The 20,136-nt window shown below is 39.7% G+C and overlaps 1 protein-coding gene across 4 annotated transcripts in view; it reads left to right on the top strand.

Annotated features, from left to right (window-relative positions):
• LOC122980973 (rho GTPase-activating protein 40) overlaps positions 1-17,002 on the top strand; it is a 28,990-nt gene extending 11,988 nt beyond the window's left edge. For all 4 annotated transcript variants that reach the window (XM_044349445.1, XM_044349442.1, XM_044349444.1 and 1 more), the window contains exons 2-15: positions 1,355-1,578; positions 3,080-3,300; positions 3,931-4,009; positions 4,942-5,090; positions 6,099-6,264; positions 6,964-7,055; positions 7,540-7,617; positions 8,671-8,830; positions 9,852-9,934; positions 11,504-11,710; positions 11,835-11,978; positions 12,248-12,399; positions 12,818-12,873; positions 13,641-17,002. In XM_044349445.1, the coding sequence (XP_044205380.1) occupies positions 1,374-1,578; positions 3,080-3,300; positions 3,931-4,009; positions 4,942-5,090; positions 6,099-6,264; positions 6,964-7,055; positions 7,540-7,617; positions 8,671-8,830; positions 9,852-9,934; positions 11,504-11,710; positions 11,835-11,978; positions 12,248-12,399; positions 12,818-12,873; positions 13,641-13,747 (1,899 nt within the window). In that variant the 5' untranslated portion in view covers positions 1,355-1,373 and the 3' untranslated portion in view covers positions 13,748-17,002. The remainder of the gene's footprint in view (positions 1-1,354; positions 1,579-3,079; positions 3,301-3,930; positions 4,010-4,941; positions 5,091-6,098; positions 6,265-6,963; positions 7,056-7,539; positions 7,618-8,670; positions 8,831-9,851; positions 9,935-11,503; positions 11,711-11,834; positions 11,979-12,247; positions 12,400-12,817; positions 12,874-13,640) is intronic.
• The last annotated feature ends 3,134 nt before the right edge of the window (positions 17,003-20,136 follow it).

Here is a 20,136-nt window from a genome sequence, read left to right as displayed (position 1 = left end):
TCACGGTTGTGATGTGATACGCTGAGGCACGATGTCTTTCTGAGTAATCAATTTTGAGAAAAGCTCTGAAAACAAGGTAAAGATCAGACTGACTGGCACTGTCACATCACATTGCTTACTACTCCGCTGTATGTTGGAATGTAACCACACTGGTTTAGAGAGCAGCAAATCAATGACCTATTTTACTTAATACCAATTGACAGTTTTGAAAAGTGTGAGGGATTTAAAGCAGTAAAACAATAGTTGTACTATAGTATTATGTAACAGCACCACACCTAGAATACAGTCTGATACTTTTCACTTAACTGTTTCAGTCACATTTGTCTGCATTATTTCTTGCTTTATGTTTTTCAGATTGTCTGTGCATGGTGCAATATAACTCTGGAGATATTAATATAACCCTGTCTAGTGCAGTATGTGTCCTTCTACAGAAATACAATTTTCTATTTCTCCATTACTGTTAGAAAAGAAACTAACTAATTAAGTATCTATTGAAACTCAAATCTCTAGCTCACAACAGGTTTCTTATGACAAACATCTTGATAAGCTCATCGCATAACTGAAAGTATGATGGGTATTTTTGGCTCTGATACATGGCGGAACTATCATTTCATTGTCTCCCTGCGTTCATGTTGGCTTGATAAGCCATCTGGCATTCTCCAGAGATGGATGTCTCGTGAGATTTGCATACTTGAGGAATGTGACTGAACTGCAGTGCACACCGATGGAGTGAGTCAGCTGACCACTTCCTGTGTCTGTAAACCACAGGTCACATTTTAGTGCTTGAGGCTGCGAGTGTGTCTGCCAGCTGAGTGTGTCCCATTGTTGTTAAAGAACAGTGCCCTCCCTTGTTTTGAGTATGTCCCACACAGGGAAAGCAGACTGTATTTTCCCTAATTGTGTTATAAAAGGAAACAGAGAGCATATGTAGATGACTTATGATTCATTTTTCTTGAGTTGTTCATTGCATGTGTCATCTTCTATTGTTAGTGGGTTACATTCACAGATCTGTTGCAGTAGATGGAGGGGTGTAACCTTCAGGAAAACAGATCTCACATTATTACAGTGACATCTAGTGGATCTGCAGGGTACTATGCCTCCAGGCCACATTTCACAAGAACAATAGAGACCCCCCTTTGTGTCCGCTCTCGCCATCTCCTCTCCTCACTCCGGCCCTCCCTCCATCCCGCTCCTTTTGTCTCTCCATCTCTCCGGGCTCCCCTGGCTGATTCATCCTCCCCACGCTGCCTCAGTCTTCACCATTCCTCCCGTGTTTGTATGTGTCTTTGTGTTTCTGCTGGTTTGTTTGCATGCAAGCGTGTGATTTCTTTACGTGTGTGTATGTTTGTGCCAGAGATCCCAGCCCCACCGAGATGAGCGTGGAGCCCTGGGCCAGCCCGCAGGACCAGGCAGCCGCTGAACACGCACACAGCACGCACACAGCGTCCTCCCAGGATCAGGAGCAGCACCCCGACAAACTCTGCCTGGACTCGTTCTGGAGTGAGGTGGAGACCATCCGACAGGGGAGTGGCTACGCAGACCTCGACTGCAGTAGGAGAGATTCCAGACAGTCAGAAGGTAAATACTGCAGATCCAGTGCTGATAGATTCAGAGTAGATAAAAACATCATCATGAGTTTATGTGATTGGATTACAGACCTTTGATTTTTAACACAGCTGCTACTGAGATCTTCCATGAAATGATGCGCTTGCCATGGCAACATATCAGGTTTCTCTCATGCAGCAAAGTAGCGCTCATCACCATGACAACACTATCAAACACTCTGTAGCAGGGATCGTTTCATATGCACCAGCTAAATACCCATTCATGAAGGCTGACTTGTTGGGAATGCCCTTTTATTATGTGCATTCAAATGATCTGATTGTGTTAATTCTACCCTTTAATAGATGCTTTTGATGTTATGTTAAACAGAAGCACTGTTTTAATTTGTTTATGAGCAAACCCTCTGAAGTCTGTATTTTGGTGCATAACTGTGGGTGTCTGTGTGTAATAAAGCCTCATTATTTTTTAAAGGGTAAACAATTTTATGTTCATTGTCTACCTTGTTAAATTTTAAAAAAAAACTCACTAGTTATCGTATCTAGTGTCCAAGAGCCAGTTGGACCAGCTCTTACTAAGCTCAAACTGAGCCTGGTTGTAATGTAAGTGTTAACTAAGGGGAGATTTACACATCACTTAATTACACTAAACAAAGTAGTTCTTACATAGAGATTAGCTGTTGCTAAAGCATTTACAGCCAGTAACTGCCAGGTGTAACTGTTGCATAGCTAACTGAACTAGCTGACAAAGCTAACATTAGCTTGCTAAAACATGACCTGAGTGATGAGTAAAAGAGATAATATGGAATATTGTTGACACTTCTGACCTATCACTTGATAAAATGCTGTAAACTAGGGAGATTTTAAATTACATTTCACAAAAATAACACAAAATACTTAAAATTACAAAATGTTAATGCCACTAACATTTTACTAAATTACTTAATTACATCAACCAGATTAGCATAAGCAGATGTTTCCCACTCCCTCTAAACTTACTTCTAAATATTACTAACTCTGAAACACATACATAACACATACACAACACATATTTCTCCATGTATACATATATAAATAAAACAAAGTAACTCAAAACAAAAGACTTACAGTTAAGATTAATATATCGTCTGCCTCCCTAAAACTGATATTTTTTTTAAGTTAAGTTAAGCTTGTGATGCTATTCTGACTTCCTGTTTACATAGCGATTGCTTTTGATTGGACAACACTACAGATGTTTCCCAGATGACTAAATTCTTTACTAGCTAAGACATTTCTTAAACTTTAATGAAACAATACAATTCAGTAAATCACTAGTTTGAATCTAGCTAATAGTTAACAAGGACTTTTTATGACATGGAGGGATGAAAGGAAGTTTTATAGATGAAATTACATCAAAGTTATACTTAAGTATTGTATTAGTATTTTAAATTGCATTTTACCCACACCTGGCTGCTGTTGTCATTATGTATTTACATGTAGCTTGTTTGGATCTTAATGTGTTTGTTGTATGTGTGTCTCAGAGGGTGAACAGGAGGAGCAGTGGCTGGCTGATGCTGGTTTGTCGAACCTCATCAGCGAGGACAGCGAGGATGTAGACAACGCGGTGCTGTTGTCTACTCTGACACGGACTCAGGCTGAGGCCGTCCAGCGTCGACTGGATTCCTACACGTTGTCCCTACGCAAGAGGAACAAAACGGCACCACGTGACGTTCGGGACATCTTCAACTCCCCCATCTCTCAGGTCAGGACTTTGAAATACTTTACAAACTATTTAAAGTAATCAACTCCTCTACCAGTCTATGAGAGGCTGTTCTGTAACTGACTACAACCTCGGACATAGTGGTGAAGAGATGCAAGGAAGTTGTTCCTTTGACGATCAATGCAGTATCACAATAGAGTAAAAAAATAAGTTCAACTAAAAATAGAAGGATATAAGGATTACTGTTTTGCTATTACACAAGTTTCCAACAAACATAGCCCGCCTGTTTTGCAGTTGTATGTAGAAAATTTTAAAAATACCAATGTCCCTGATGACTGTTAGGACTCTCCATTGTTCCAGTGTATTCTGCTGTCTTGTTCCATGCAGAGGGGCTGACCTGTGACAATAAAAGCAAATCACATGTAAAGGCCATGCTTTGTCCTCGCTGTCTGAGCAGCCCTGAGAGAGGAACAGAGACACTGTTTCTCAGATCTTTATCAGTCTGTTATTAATGGAAACACTCTCTGTAGCCATGTCCATCTGCTCAGCAGACACAAAAAAAAACACAATTCCTATTCCCAGTGGTGGAGAAAATGTTACAGGACTGTTGCTCTTTACAGAAAGTATTGTACATGTGTTTGTGACATGTCAATAAATGTTCTCTTTCACCAGACCCTTCTGCCTGAGTCTCAGCATAGTGAAGACCTTGCCCAAAACAGTATGGCATCGGTTGCCAAAACACCACTATCAGGTAAGACTTGTATAATAAAGTCACTTTATTATAAGTAAGTAAGTAACTAAAGGGAATAACAAACAAGTAAAAGTGAACTTGTTTTGATAATCTATTGAGTCAGAACAAGACTTCAACCTATAACCAGCCCCCAGTTAGATTTGAATGAAGTAACTGGTGAACTTCCTCATCTGTATCATCTTACAGATTAGACACAGGTTTAACTACAAATTAATTGTCTTAAATATCTTTAAAAAAATCCCTGAAGAAGTCAGGTGAGCAGCAGATTTGTGAGGAGCCGATGAGGGATTGTCTGTCTGGATCAGGTCACAGCTCTGTAATCTATCTTCTAATTGGTTCAGATAAATCCCCAGGCAACTCCTCATCTCTGCTTGCTGCTGCTGGAGAAGGTCCCTGTCCTCACAGTACAGAGTTCACTCACCAAAATCTCAGTATTTTGAGAATAATATCAAGGTTAACAGAAAAACAGTTCTTTTCTGGATGTTTACTAACTGTTAAATCATTTGTAATTCAGTTGTAGATGTTTTAACAGTGAAAATACAGTTGTCATCTGACTGTACACAAGCAACAGTGAACCATATGCTACATCTTAGATACATGGCTAATACCAAAACTGGGTATAATACTGTTACAGGTCAAATTTTGGCACATTGAATTGTGTCATCAGTAGTTCTGCGTATTGACACTTAAACAATTACAAGTGCCACAACAGGAGGAGTTAGAAAATAGGTCAGCTGTGTGTTCATGAGAATTTCCTCATGAACACAGATTTGCTTGAGAGATTTTTTGCTTGTCTTCCTTCCCGTTGCTCATGGCGTGCAAATTCAAATTTCTTTTATGAGATGCATTTTTCCAGTGAACTTCCTTAAATGAACTAACAGTTTGGTGTATGTGTGTTTGTGTGCATATCTATGAATGTGTTTTTCAATCAGCTGTGACACCAGAGCATCAGCGAGGTGCTCCTAAAGAGGAATTCTTCATCACCGATGTGGCTTACTGTGAACAGGCTGTCATCTTCCTCAAACAGGCCAAACTGCCGCAGAACAACAGCCAACGCAGGAAAGAGGACGGCACCCTGCCAGTAAGCACCTTCAGGAAAACTGAGGAAGTTATAAGACGCTATTTCAAATGGGGAATTTTAGGGGAACTACTGTAAATGTTCCAGTGAAGTTATGAAAAAAGAAAATACTGACATGTCTAAATCCAAAATCTATTTTTAGATTTAAAAAGAATCACATTGTTCTTTAGAAAGTCCAGATACTTACGTACATGATTAACAAGCACTCCTATTAATAGTTTAGTAATTGACAGGGTGAGAATTTTAAAGGTCTCTGTTTAACTCAAGGCCTTTATAGACTTAAAATACACAATTTAGATGTAATTTGTAAGACGAATATACAATATGAGGGGTTTAACATGACATTTATGTTAAATTTTCAACCCTCTCATGTATATTTTGCAAAAAGTAGTTATAACACTTTAACTTTGTCTGCAGGCAGTTAGAAGTGCATCTCTTGTTGATTGTGATTGGATTGTGTTCAGTTTAAGTATTGAAACCGAAAACCGAAACCGAAAAATACAATTAGTGGCAACAGATCAGGGAAAAATTAAGTTGGTACCAGAAATCATTGTACATTTCTGTCTCTGTTTGGACCAAAATATTTTGCGTTTTGAGTCAGACTGGGTTCGAGTTTAGAAGTTAATGTAAAGCTGTTAATACACATTGTCACACACAAATATTATTGTAAGGCAATTGTTAATCAGTTTTTCACTGTTGGTTAGATACGTAACAAGATTTAGCAGAATAAAGGAATGAAGGAATTATCCCAGAACAAAAGGAGAATTGTTATGTAACAGAGTCCAGCAGATTTATTTTTGTGAATGAATTGAATTGCTTCAGGCCAAAAGAAGAATTAGTGAGTTTGAAATGTTTATGTTTACTTAAAGACACAACAGTATTTCTCTTGCTCTTCTATTTTTTTTTTTGCTGAATGTGTTCCTCTTTCTCTCCCTCTTCACCTCTACTGTCTAACTCTCAACTCTAATCCCTCCTCTCCTCTTTTCCTTCCCTCCACTCTCACCTTCTCAGCGGGTGATCTGCCCCAAGTGCCGTCTAGGAGTGACTCGTATCCAAGATCTCTCCCACACTGACATGAAGAAGGTGCGTCAGCTGGCTCTCATCGACATGACGGCGCTGTGCGACCTCTTAGAGTTAGAGGTCAAAAGGCACAAAACCGGCAAGAGGAAAATCCCAGGTATGGCAGCACCTACGTGCTACTGTAAGTGGCATGCACTGAGAGGAAAGACAAACAAATACTGAAGATGGCTAGTTTTTTTGTAGACGATGACATTTTAACTATTAGCATTGTTTACTTTTTGTCTGTTCTCATACTTTGCCTCTGACTGTGAGCCAATCAAATCAGAGCAAAACAATGGCTCAAACAGATACCTGACTCGTTGACTAAACACAAACTGTTTCTTTCCCACGTGAACAGTTAACAGGTCCAAATTTAGTTTTTTCCTCATTTTTTTCTTTAAGACTCTTATGTGATTTGTTCATTTTATGAGGACTTACAAAATGAGTGAACATGTTTTAAATCTAAATGTGCTCTTGTGTCTTTACAAAATCCTTTACATGATTCTGTAAGAAAAAATAGCACTGAAAACTAGAACAAACAAGGATGACTCATTCTTAAAGCACTAAATGAATCAGTCATAATTCATCTTTGCATTTTTGATTAACAGCCATAGTTTGACACACTGCAATTACCGTATGTTAGCATGCTCGTAAACACACAGATACGCTAACAATGACATGAAAATATGCATGCAGGCACAAACACACACACACACACATACAATATATGAGAATGTCTGCCTCATCCTGTTTTGGCTCAATGTTAATGTGAAGCAGAGAAAGATAGACAACTAAATGACACGCTGGTCTTTCACAGAGAGCACGCTCTTCGGGGTGCCGCTGGCCGCACTGCTGGAGAACGATCAGAAAGTGAGGCCCAACACCATGACTCCTCTCTTCCTGCAGTCGGTGAGAACCCTCATCTTTTTGTGTAAAAATGACCTTAACAGACCCTTCACCATTACTGATTTGATAAATGAAGTGTGTGAGGAAGATAATAGAAAACCTATTTAAATGAACAACATGGTTTCATATGCTGTCTGTACTATCTGTTCCTACGCTCATTTGAGTTTTTGAAAGTGCCTAAAATGTGTTCTAGCTGCTATTCACTGCAGGTCTGTCACAAGATGACAATTTGCATCTTTGATCATATTTTGCACAACATGTGTTCAGCACATTTTATCGCATCTGTTGAATCTACAAACCACATCTTCAGATAGAGCTCATAAAACAACCTCAATGTCCTCTGTGTGTGAAATGCTTTGACCACACCCTGTATGTCGCAGCAGTTACTGAGAATAACCAGCAGAGGTGAGCAAGAGATGCTTATCTACCGAGGCCCGACTCTTTGCTAATGTCTCTCTCTCCTTTCTCTCTCTCTCTGTCTCTGCAGTTGTTGACATTTTTGGAGAAGAAAGGAGTGGATTCAGAGGGGATCCTGCGGGTTCCAGGGTCTCAGTCCAGAATCAAGGTGCGGCATCTAGATCCACAATTATTTCAGTGACACAATGCTGACATGGCACCAAATTATTGTGTTTCATTTTCAATTTTGTCTTTATCCTGTGTGTCTGCTGTCTCAAGAGAAAAAAAAGTGTCCTGACCAAAAGTGCAGCCAAAATATTCACACTGTAAAATGTCAGAAATGCTTGAACAGCTGTGAAGAAACTCAGCCAGCTTTACTGAGTTTAACTACAGCTGACATTTAGAAAACAAGGTCTTATGAGACTAAATCAATAATGTTTTTTTCAGCTGCTGCTGCCAGACACCCTTTATAATACTGTATTTAATTCCTTACATGTACAGTAGCTGGTGAATCAATTAAATCAAAGCGGCCAGAAGAGGGCGCCATTTAGTGCTGATGAGGGAGAAGAACTTATAGGACTTACTAGGAAATATCAATCAAATACTTGCTAATTGATTATGGATTTTTTTTATTCTTTACTTTATGGTGATATACTACTATAATAGTATTTCCCCAAACTATTTTTTTTACAAAATTAAAATATAAATACCATTAAAATGTTTGTAAATTTTACACATTTGAATAAAAGCTCGACAATCAGTGTATTGATATATTTTATATTACTGATATATTTATCTTGTTAGCAGAGCCCAACATACTGTCTTCCTGCTTTTAGATACACAAATGGACACAGTAAACAATGCAAGTATCCAGTATACCTGTATTTGAAGGTCCACAGTCATGAAGAGTTCATTTAGTAATAATGAGTTTCAAATAGCAGCTCCGGAGACATGTCAGCTCAACGGCTCTCCTCATCAAGACTTGTGGATACAGAAAATGTAACATTTACGAGCACTGAAAACTTTGTGTGTAATGTATAAACTCACTAAAGCCATAATTCATCATTCATGACTGATCTTCATGATCAGTCACAGTCCGCCCAAACAACTGCGTCTGTGTTCATAAGAACAGACCTTTACAGTATTAGTGACACTGTAATAAAATAACTGAAAAGTGTTAAATTAACTGTTCTGAACATCTCTATTTGTTCTCTTTCCTCAGCTGTTACAGCAGAACTTAGAGTCCAACTTCTACTCAGGGCAGGTCAGCTGGGATGAGGTGAGTCCAAACGATGCTGCCGCACTGCTCAAGAAGTTCATCCGGGAGCTTCCTGCTCCTCTGCTCACCGCCGAGTACCTCAACACCTTCAGCGCCGTCAGAGGTCAGTGGACACAGACCTGACATGAATACACTACTTAACAATTGGTTTTACTCTCAGCTTTTAACATGTGATGAAGATGACACCAGCAGCTGTAGCAAATTTAAAGATCCCAATTTCCAAATTAAATATTTATCAGGATTGTTGTGTTGTTATTATGCAAAGTACACACAATTTTTAATCTTATTAGATGAATATTGAGTAAGCATTGAACAGAATGTGCAAACAGGGTTATGTCACATTTACACACACATCATAGGTAAAGTATTTTGGGTGAGGCTAATATGTAGAGAGACATGACACATGTCTGCTGCTGGTATGAAACCTGAGACCTTTCAGTTTCAGAACAGTGTTACACTGCTCCTTTATAGTTAGTGCTGTTGAAATGAGTGATTGTGATGTATTTATGATGTATTAGATCATCTCCAAGTGTCTTATATCTGGTCAAGTTTAAGATAATTCCCGTATAAATCAGGCACACAACATTTCCCCTTTTCTTCCTCTACACGTCTTCAACAATCTACTGCCCACTTTTCCAGACAGCTCAGCAGGGTTCACATCATAATTACCTAAAGTCTCTTTACCCTGATGACAGCACTGTGTGACGCTTATCTTTTCTGCTCCGACTGAGAAATCAACATTAAGATGAACAAGTTGATAGCCTTTAAAGAGGCGTCGCTGCTGTGCCGCAAATACATGCTCAGTGACAGAGAAGTGTGAAAGATCAGCTGTTTTCATACTAGTTTCACCTTAATAAAAAATGTATTGATATTAATATAATCTGATTGATGACTCACTGATCTGTGGTTGGTGAGGAGAATCAGCAAAGTGATGAACGACGTGACCACAGAGACATAAGCTAACAAACCTAATGGCCACCTGTCACAATGCCATTAATCTCTAGACATCCCATTATTCTTAGCCAAACACAGAGGAAATGAAGAGTGTGAGCATGTGTGTGTGTGCGTGTGTGTGTGTGTGTGTGTGTTCAACCTGTCTTACCTTTGTTCCCTCCCTCCTCTAGACATCACAGAGCTGAAACAGAAACTCCACATGTTGAACCTGCTCATCCTGCTACTGCCTGAGCCCAACAGGAGCACACTGAAGGTAGAGACCAAACACACACACACACACACACATACACACAAACACACACACACACATACATTCCACAACACTTGAATAATGCATGTCATGAAGTGAAGACAGAAATAGTCCATGACGCTCTGAGACAGACATTCAAGTTTCATTTTAGCAGATTTGGAATAGACTGATACTGATGTTTTGATGTTTTTATGCACTTAAGTAATCAGATGTTTTTGTTTTGTAGCTTAATTGTTGAATTGTCAACATCATTTTTACATTAAAACCAGTTAAAGGAACAGTTCAACATTTTGGAAAATACACTTTTTTTGCTTTCTGGTGGAAAGAGAGAACATTGATAGCGCTCTCATACATGTACAGTAAACATAAGGCTACCGCCACTTCCACTAAGTTCTTGGAGGATCCACTGGTTGCCAGGCAACTGCTCCCAGCCAAGAAATAGTGCCCCACATATCCACCCACCCCCTGTAAAACAGCACATTTTACGCTTCAGTTTGTGTACAGACTAAACGATTAAATTAAAAAAAAGATATAATATGTTAATTAGTGAGCGTTAAGGGTGCTTGTAGGCAGATTTTCCAGTCTTTATGCTAAGCTAAGCTAACTGGCTGCTGACTCCAGCTTTGTACAGATATGAGAGTGGTATCAATCTTCTCATCGAATTCTCTGCCAGAAAGCAAATAAGCATATTTTCCAAAATCTCATATTCTTTTTTTTTTATCATAACCAGGTTTCTACTGGAGAAACCAGCTTTAGTCATATAAAAAGCCTTTGTTTTACTGGCAGTAATCCAGTTTCTTTTGTGAATCTTACTGTAGTTCTTGTGTTATCTGTATAGTTGAGAACATGGCAGAACATTTTTGGAAAATTGGAGAGTAGTTACTTTTATAAAGTGTAAAAACACTGCACGATTTTCACATGATTCGTGATTGATGGCAGAGGTGTAAAATTGCGCTTTGTAAGACAACCTCTGAGGTAGAGCTATGATAAGAATTTTTCACCTCAGTCCTACATGCTCTTCTTGTGGTTGTCTAAAATTCATCCCATTTTACACCCCCATGAAACAGAACAGACCAAAGCGCTGTTTCATAATGCATTACTATATTGTTCTGCTCTTAATCCACATTTTAAACACTCTGCTCTGTTATATAACGGCTTGCATTAACCATGAATCACTTTGACCGACACAAGTGTGCAGTCAGCTCAGCTCTGCTTACAGCATCCAGAAGCATAAAACCCACCTGAACTAATTACTTTGACTCCAGTGGAGGCAGCTGAAACTTACTGTGCATTAACATGCTTCTCAGTGGAGGTGTGTTACAGATGATTCAGTCACTGTGATAATTCACTTTACTCCATTTTGTGCTTCAGTATAAGTGGCCCCTCAAACAAACTGTGTGCAGACATTTGCACATTGTTCAGCTGAAAGTAAAAGAGAGTCGTTCAACTCTGTACAACTGTGAAAGCTCAACCTCCATTCTGCATCCAATTTGATAAAAAATAAAAAAAAGTAGTTGAAATGCACTTGATTTCACATATCTGTATGTGTGTCTCCACCTGTGTGTCCCTCAGGCCCTCCTTGAGTTCCTCAGTAAGGTGGTTTCCAGAGAGAAGAGGAACAGGATGAACCTGTGGGCCGTAGCAACCATCATGGCTCCCAACCTCTTCCTCCACAAGGCCGTTCCCAGCAGACTGACTGAGGGAGCAGAGAAAGGACAGGCGGAGAAGGCAGCTGATGTTATGAGACTCCTCATACGCTACCAGGACCTGCTCTGGACGGTAGGTGATGGAGAGGATTGTTGATTTAACAAAATATTGAATACAATAGTTGAATGATTTAGAAGCCATTATACTATACTTTTTCTACATGTACTGATATTAAGTCTTTTCCTTTTCTCTTCAGATCCCTAATTTCCTCATGAGCCAGGTCCGTAAGCTGAACGAGAACAGCAACCGTCGTTACCAGTTCTACGATCGCCGCATCAAGAACCTGCTGAGGAAGATCCACACGGACAGCCGGGAAAAACCTGATAAAAACACCTCAGAGGTCAGCTGGTTTAGCTGCTTCATACACTCTGCTTTCTGTCCACCACAGAAAAAGCAAATGTCAGATTTTGGAACCGTTAAAATATACAGGATTGATAATTACAGCCATCATTTAATACAACAAATGTAATTTGGAACAAATCCTAATGTTAATATATCACTGAAAAGATTTAACAGGGTCTATTGTGGGGAAACTTAATTGTCTCACTGCAGTCAAATCCAAAGTTTTTATGATAATGAATCTTCTTTAACTGTGTCTGCGCCCTGCAGCCGTGCCGTACGGTGAAGATCCATGTCGGAGATCTGATGAGCAGCACCATGGAGTTCCAGCTCAACGTAAACTCCCGAGCCTCAGACCTGCTCGCCCAGTTTCACCGCCAATTCATCCGCAGCCCAGACAACGGAAAGGGCAAAATGCGAAGGTACAGCGCTGCACAGAGCTTAATGACCACACACTAACCTCGGCCTCCTACTCATCTTAATGCTGTGTGCACTTTTTGTATTTTTGTGTTTCTATAACTGAGAGCAGAGGCTCAGAAATTTAAATCAAATCAGGACTGGTTTGAATCTGGCTTCTAGTAGATTTTTCAAACAGTAACAATATTTAACAAAACATTTATCTGTTGTCACTCATAAACAACATCAGCTTAGATTTCCAAAGATACAATATAATGATAACTTTAGTTTCCTTACCAAGTAGTTACTGTAAGTTTACACTTCTTTTCAAGCAATGGTGTCATTCTTGTCACAATATTTCCTTTAAGAATGTGACATTATGTGCTTTATTGACCTTTATGGAAAGCAGAATATAATGCATCGGTGTTATGTGTCTTTTGACAGAAATGGCTCTGTAGCCTTCCCAGAATGTGCCCTGTACGAGGTGGGAGGGAATATCGGTAAGTGAAAGTGGCTGCACCATTTTCTCTGATCAGAGCAGCGCTTACATTTGCATGTCTTTATGCTCACTGAGCTGATGAGGGAAGCAAGGTCTTATGTAATGAAGTATGCAAGCACCGAAGAGACACGAGCAGTGCATCTGCAGTTATCAGAGCAGACAAATGCTTATTACACACATGTCTGTGCTCTCACAGGAGACCTGACAAGCTGAACAGTAAGAGTTGACTACAAAACTTGTTCGGTCAGTTCAACTTTGTGATGGAAAACTTCTGAACCTGCACGTTACTACTGACTTATACATATGTTTTGATATAAACACAAGTCCTGAATTGATTCTAGAGCTTAAACAATTAATCGATTAATCGAACAGTTGATCAACAGAAAAATAACTGGCAACTATTTTGACAGTTAATTAATTAATTTTTCAAGCAAAAATGCCCCAAAACTCCTAGTTAGAGATTCTCACTTGTGAATGTTTGCTGATTTTCTCTGTGTCATGTAATTGTGACGTGAATATCTTCGGGATTTGGACTGTTGGTCACACAAAACAAGACATTTGAAGACATCAATTTGAACTCAGGAAAACTGAGATGGACGTTTCACTATTTTCTGATATTTAATAGGCCAAATTGATTAATTGTGACAATAAACTGCAGGTGAATCGATAATGAAAGTAAATGTTAGTCGCAGTCCTGATTAATTCATAAATTGAACCCTAAATTTAGATTCTTAAAAATCTAAGTGTGTCTGTGTGTGTTTTCTGCAGGTGAGCACTGCCTGGATCCAGACACACACCTTCTGGATTTGTACAACAGCAACTCTGGAGGAGAGTGGGTCATCAAGCTGAAACCCAACGGCGGCAGAGGGCTGTGACACGAAGGGTGTGGAAGGATGGATGGATGGACGGACAGATCTGGAAACAGGTCGTTGAGGAAGGGCAAAGGCAGACCCTAAAAGAAAAAAAAAATCCACACAGCACTGTCTTCCTTGTCTTTTTCATCCTCAGAGCAACAAGGAGAAGGAGACAGATGAACAGATGGAGGAAGCAGAAACAGATCTGCCAGGAGCAGAATCTAAAAACAATCTATGATCAGATGAACGCACGTTGCCCTCATCCTCTTCCCCTCTACCTTCCTCTTTCTGTCTCTTTCCATCCCTTTCTCTCCTTTTTTTTTTTTTTTTAACTTTTTCTCCATCATTTCTCTCCTGCGTTACTGCAGGGCGGCGATGCTGCAAGCAAAGCTGCTGACGTGACTCATTACTTCCGACAGAGAACCTGCCGCATAGAAAAGAGAGGCGAGAGCGAGCGGCTGGGCAGTTTGTTTCGCCATAGTTTCTCTTGAGCGATCATCTCCAACCATGAGTGAGCAGATGGGGATGCAGAGCACCTCTGGCTATGGAGACCCACCCCCCTTCCCGGGCTGGCCTCTGCTCCACATAACTCAGCCAGACTGGGATGTATTTTCCCTAAAAGCTGAAATATGATACTGGGGTTTTTCTGTCCATATTTTAAGCTGAATTGGTATCTACTCCCTTGGACACTTTCTTATTTTATGCAAGAAAACAATTATTTTGAATTTGAAAACTCATTCTTGACCTTGGAGGCAGCAGCAATCACTAGAAGGTCCATTTATTTTCACCTTAAATCACCAGAAATTGTTTTTCCAATAACTATTTTAACATTCAACAACTGCAGCCGCAGAGGTTCTGATAGTGTAGATGGACTTACGGGAGCTGTAGCTGCTGAATGCAAATCAGTTCGACTTTAGATGGAATAATTGTAAATACTAGAACACATCCCTCTGTGTAATTATCTCTGCTTTCATCCGCCCACTCTACTGTCACTTTCCATGTCTGAAGCCTTTGTTATGCGCGTGTAAAAGGACAAGTAGAAACACAGTCACCAGAATATATGGCAGAGAAATCAAGCGTTCTCCTGAAGAAATCAAAAGATGTAATCACCTACCCCGAGTATGGCAACCAGGGTTCTTGTTTACATGGGGTTTAAGAAATCAATTTACTGGAGAAGGTCAACTGTAACTCAGTTATTTAAGCACATGTTAACATACTGACGGTAGAAGATACTCGTTTAGCTTAGAATATGGACAGAAAATCCTTGTATCATGTTGTTTTTTTAAAGAATACTGATAATAAAAAAGAGCAACAGGAGAAAATACATTGAAAATCCAAAGCTAGTGGAACAGAAGCTCACCTGGAGACATCAGCTCTCTTTAAACATACAGTTACTGACTGATCAATCAATTAATCAGCTAACTGATCCTCTTCGGTTGCTTTTTCTCTCTCCTGCTCGTCTGCTTGTTCCCTCTATCGGCCATTAAGCAGCTCAGGCATTTTGATCACAAAGTAAACAAAGGATTTCTCTGCGTTGGCTTCTTTTCTTCATCTGTGCCATTCAAAGAGGGAAAGAGACCCTGATCAACTGATTATCATCTTATCTGTGAAACCCTGCGATCTCCTGGGCCTTATAAAAATCCATGAACTTCCAAGGACCCCTAACCTGTACAGGACCGTGCACAAAGAGACTTTTTTTTTTTTTTTTTTTTATTGGACACCAGGGGATTTGGTGTCACAACCTCAAGGACAGTTGTCGTACCTCTAAAGGGAGTTGTTAAGGTCAGACAGTGAAGCTGGTCTTCAGTTCTCATTTTTAAACATGAATGGAACCGAAAGTGCTGAAGTGACTCTTGGGGTAAACTGGGACTATTATTTATATGAATGTGACACCGTTGTTGCTTCTGTGTTTGATGAGTATTCTGTAGGCTAGAGAGACTGTAGGATAATGTGGATTTGTTGCGCTCAGTGTAACAGTGTCTCATAATAAGTCGCCCATACTCAGTGTGGGAATTTGCTGTGTTCTTGTACATATTTCTTCATGCTCAGTTGTTTTTTGTTTTTTGTTTTTTTGAAGGATCTCTTTATGTCTGTTCCTCCTAAACAATACGTAAGATAAATGTCATGTGTAAATATTGCTCATTCATACACACTCTGCTGTGAAGAGGCAGTGACATCACTGCGGTAGTCCAGTTTCGTTGTGATCGTGTTGCTACTCAAAGCTGTTCCGAACGCACACGAGCAGCAAATGAATGTGTTTAACGTTTTGCACCGATCGTCAGATGTGAATCATTTACTCCTCGCCATCGGAGCCATGTTGGTGCTCCGTGGCCATTTTGTGGGAAGTGTCTCGCACGCTCCCCTCGATAGACGGAGTAATGACAGCCGGCCAACATCTATCAACACCCTCTGCTCCATCTCTGTCACCTCCCCATAATGGACCATAACGGCACTGCGGCGAACGCATCAGAAACGGCACCGAGGAATCATATTTCTTTGATAAAGGAGAAGGTAATAAATGGCTGTTATAATTTCTGCTGCCCTGAACACGATGACAGCAGCGGGAGCGTGTACGCATGTGTGTGTGTGTGTGCTTGTGTGTGTGTGTGCATGTGTGTGATGAGCTTCATTACACAAGTCCAATTGGCCTGTCCCAGGGTCCAAGGCACAGTTCAGTGCCTCAGCACAAAGCGAGCTGATGAAACTGCCTTCTGCTGACAATCAGGAGAACTAGGTCACCTCTGAAGCGGCATCCCAGAGGGCGAGCAGTGTGAGTCCAAACACCCGGGGAGCAGTGCACATGGACACATATTGTCTAAACACACATGACACACACGGACATGATGTGGAGTCACCAAAACAGGAGGCCACAAGTTCACACTTACACATGTTCTCTATGGACTCTGTCTGTGTTTGTATATATGTGAATGTGTTTGTGTATGTGGGGTAAAGATATAGAAGATATCTCTGAAACAGTGTTATCTTTATAATTACCCAGGGAGTCCTGATCCCCAGTTACAGGGACATTTGTTTCCTGCTGTGATCAAAGTGTGGTTGTGGACCTTTTATCGTCTTCATCACTGAAACAACGTCCAGCTTTTATCATGGTGAAGATTTTTTTTTTAGACGTCTGTCCGCAGACGTCAGAATGTATATTTATGCCCTTTACACAAGTCATTGTTTTTAATACTCCTGTGAAAATACCTTAGGTTTTGCTGTAGAAAGAACAACTTTTGAATTTTTTTTTTTTTTTTTTGTCAATAAATGTGAATCTAATATTGTGTTTAACATGATTTATTTTTTCAATATGGGGTAATGGGTGTGGTAGAAAAGATGGTATCAACAAACATCATTCATATAAATCTACAGTTGTATCAACGGAAAGAAGCAAACACACACACACACACATACAAGGAAATAGAGAAAATGTGTAGTGAAGTATTGGTTCATTCTGCCGCTATAATCAATAGAGAGATTAACCTCGTAATGTGTGCGGGTGGAGAGGCCAGTGCTGCTCCGTTCCTTGATTAATCATCGCCACAGTTCCTGGAAAAAAACCATTTGCAACTAACTGCCTCATCAACTTTGATTATTCAAGGTGAACGAGCATTTGAAAGACAAAAGGAACAAAACTGATGAATCATATAATGTTCAGTTTTTTTTATTTTTTTTTATTTCACAAAATTAGAGCTACGCTTTTTAGACATTTGAGACGTGCAGCATGTGGGGAATTCATTATAGTTGTGAATTAAGTGTTTAAATCCCAAATGAGATTCTTACAAAATGATTTCTGTCATGATGGTTATTTTTTCTACATCTGTGAAATATTGATTGATGATTTTCAGCATCATTTTGCTAAAATTAATTTATAGCTTTTTGATATAAAATCCTTCATATAGTTCATATATTTTAATAACTAATTACACATCCTCCCTCAATAAAAACAAGGATATTTATGTTTTGTCAGCACTCTCATCAACCCTCCAAGACTTTCAGATCAGAGAATATAAATCACACCTTTTTTTTTTTCTTTTTTTTCTGTTGGAGCTGTAATGTTTTTCTGTTTGGTTCTTTTCCCAGCCTCATTCACTCATTTCTGACAACAACAACAACAACAACAAAAAATATCACTAAGCAAACCAAACTGCACCCCCCAGACAGAGCAGCAGCAGCAGCCAGCCTGCCAGACACAGGCCCCCTTTGGCCTGCTGCAGATCTAAATTACTGTAATCAGTGGATGAATAGCAATCAGCAGCCTTGTATGAGCTCCTGGCAGAACGCCTGACCCCCGGCTCTCTCCACCAATCACACTGCTGCGTCCCATTCACAACTAATCACGGCGAGCACACCACTTCCCTCACATTTGAAGGAGGAAGCACTCTTCTGCCTCTTTTGTCTTTCGTGCCGGGTTGACCGGGGTCGAGCAGATTGATGAGGGATGACAGTGTTCCATGAAGCTTTTTCCTGTGCTTACATGGTGGCAGCCGCGGTTCCCCTCCTGGCACCAGCTACGGGCTCGACCACTGATGAGACAGTTTGCACAAAAGTAAAGTTTCGCATTCAAATTTAGACTCTAATCTCTGCCCATAATGGTGTGTTGGAGTGAGGCAGGAAACGGATGGAGAGAGCATGCTCAGCTAATGATTTGACAGATTTTTACAGGACCGCACTGAAGTGAGCACTGATGGAAATAATTGTGTGAAGTGAATGAAGAGTTTGTGCTAAAAGTCAAAGCTCAAAGACATGATTATCAGTCGGTGTTAGCTTCGTGTGCTCTGTGTTATTTCTGGGAATGTGGCGGTTTAAAAGGGCTGAGAAGGAGTTTTTATTTTTATTTAGGCCACAAATTACACATGGTGGCTTTTGAATTTGATTTTATAGGCTCACTTTTGCCTAATTTTGACTTATTTTGTAATTTCAACAATGTTATTGATAGAAAAACAGTGTAAAAAAGAATAATTGACTTGATAAGAACATTTTGAACAACAGCACAACAGCATAAAAGTAAACAAAACAAAACAAAACCCCAATCCACCCCTTACTCCTACAATAATAGCCCAAATTTGCCCCCCAACCAGTCTGCCCTACAGGCTTTCGACACATGAAAACACAAACCTAAAAGTTAAGCAAACATATTTTTTGTAATCAGTTCTTAACCTGGTCAACATGGAGTCTCTGGAGTCTCCAGGAAGTCACTGCTCTCATCCAAGAAACAGTCTGATACATAAACAGTAAAACAGTGAACTGGGTTTTTTCTTGTCTAAACTCTTCTTAATAGCAGATTTTTGCACATGCAAGCCAAATAAATGTCTGCCTATTGCATGCAAAAAGTAGACAATAAAGTATTTTCTAGTCTATTCTATTTTATTCTAATATATATAACGCTTTAGCTTTTGTACAGATTCAAGAAACAAGATATAAAGTGCTAATTAGTGAGCTTTAGAGGTGCTGGAGGGCAGATTTTGTTACCTTTTGACTGCAAGATTAGTCAATTAACCAATTAGTTTTCAACTATTAAATTAATCGCCAACTATTTTGATAATCAATTAATTATTTTGAGTAATTTTTTAAGAAGAAAAATTGAAAATTCTTTGATTCCAGCTTCTCAAATGTGAATATTATCTGGTTTCTTTAGTCATCTTGTCATTTTTCACCATTTTCTGACATTTCACAGACCAAACACCTAATTGATTAATTGAAAAAATAATCGACAGAGTAATTGATAATGAAAATAATCATTTTGAGGGTTTTGAATCTTTATGCTAAGCTAAGCTAACCAGCTGCTGGATCCAGTTACATATTTACCACACAGATGTGAGAGTGCTATGTTTAATTATGTGTTTTACTAATAGTGTTTTCTTTATGGAAATGATTACATTAACACCACATACATATTATTGTAGGTTTATTTAGAGCCACTCTGCTGTTAATTTGGCACTTTTTATTCAAAAAATAATAAATAATCATCTAATTCTCCACCAGAAAGCTAATAAGCGTGTCACCCAAAATGTCACATTATTCCTTTAAGTAGCTGAATGATGTGTAAGAGCAGACATGTGGAGCTTAGAGGCCCAAACTCTGACCAACTCTTGTGAGCAGACCAGAAGGAAAAGGGGGAACAGTAGGAGAAAGGAAGCTTATCTGTCATAAACAAAAATGCTTCTGTCTGTGTCACATGACTCACCCCCTCCCCTCCTATCTCCCCTCTCCCTTTTTTTACCCTCTTCCTCCCCCCTCCCTCCTCTCTGAAACTCTTTCCCACCCTCTGCTCACTGCCAGGGGTGGATCCCAGCGTTTATCTCTACCATCCAGCCCCAGTGTCTCCTAGCAACAGAGCACGGATCATTTAACTGCCCCTGCATCCTCTGTTTTATCCATGCAGTCGTTACATACAGCAGGCCAACTTTATT

Source organism: Thunnus albacares, chromosome 4, assembly GCF_914725855.1.
Source record: "Thunnus albacares chromosome 4, fThuAlb1.1, whole genome shotgun sequence".
Classification (NCBI taxonomy): domain Eukaryota; kingdom Metazoa; phylum Chordata; class Actinopteri; order Scombriformes; family Scombridae; genus Thunnus; species Thunnus albacares.
Note: the sequence above shows the minus strand (reverse complement) of the source record. Positions and strands in the feature narration are given on the sequence as shown.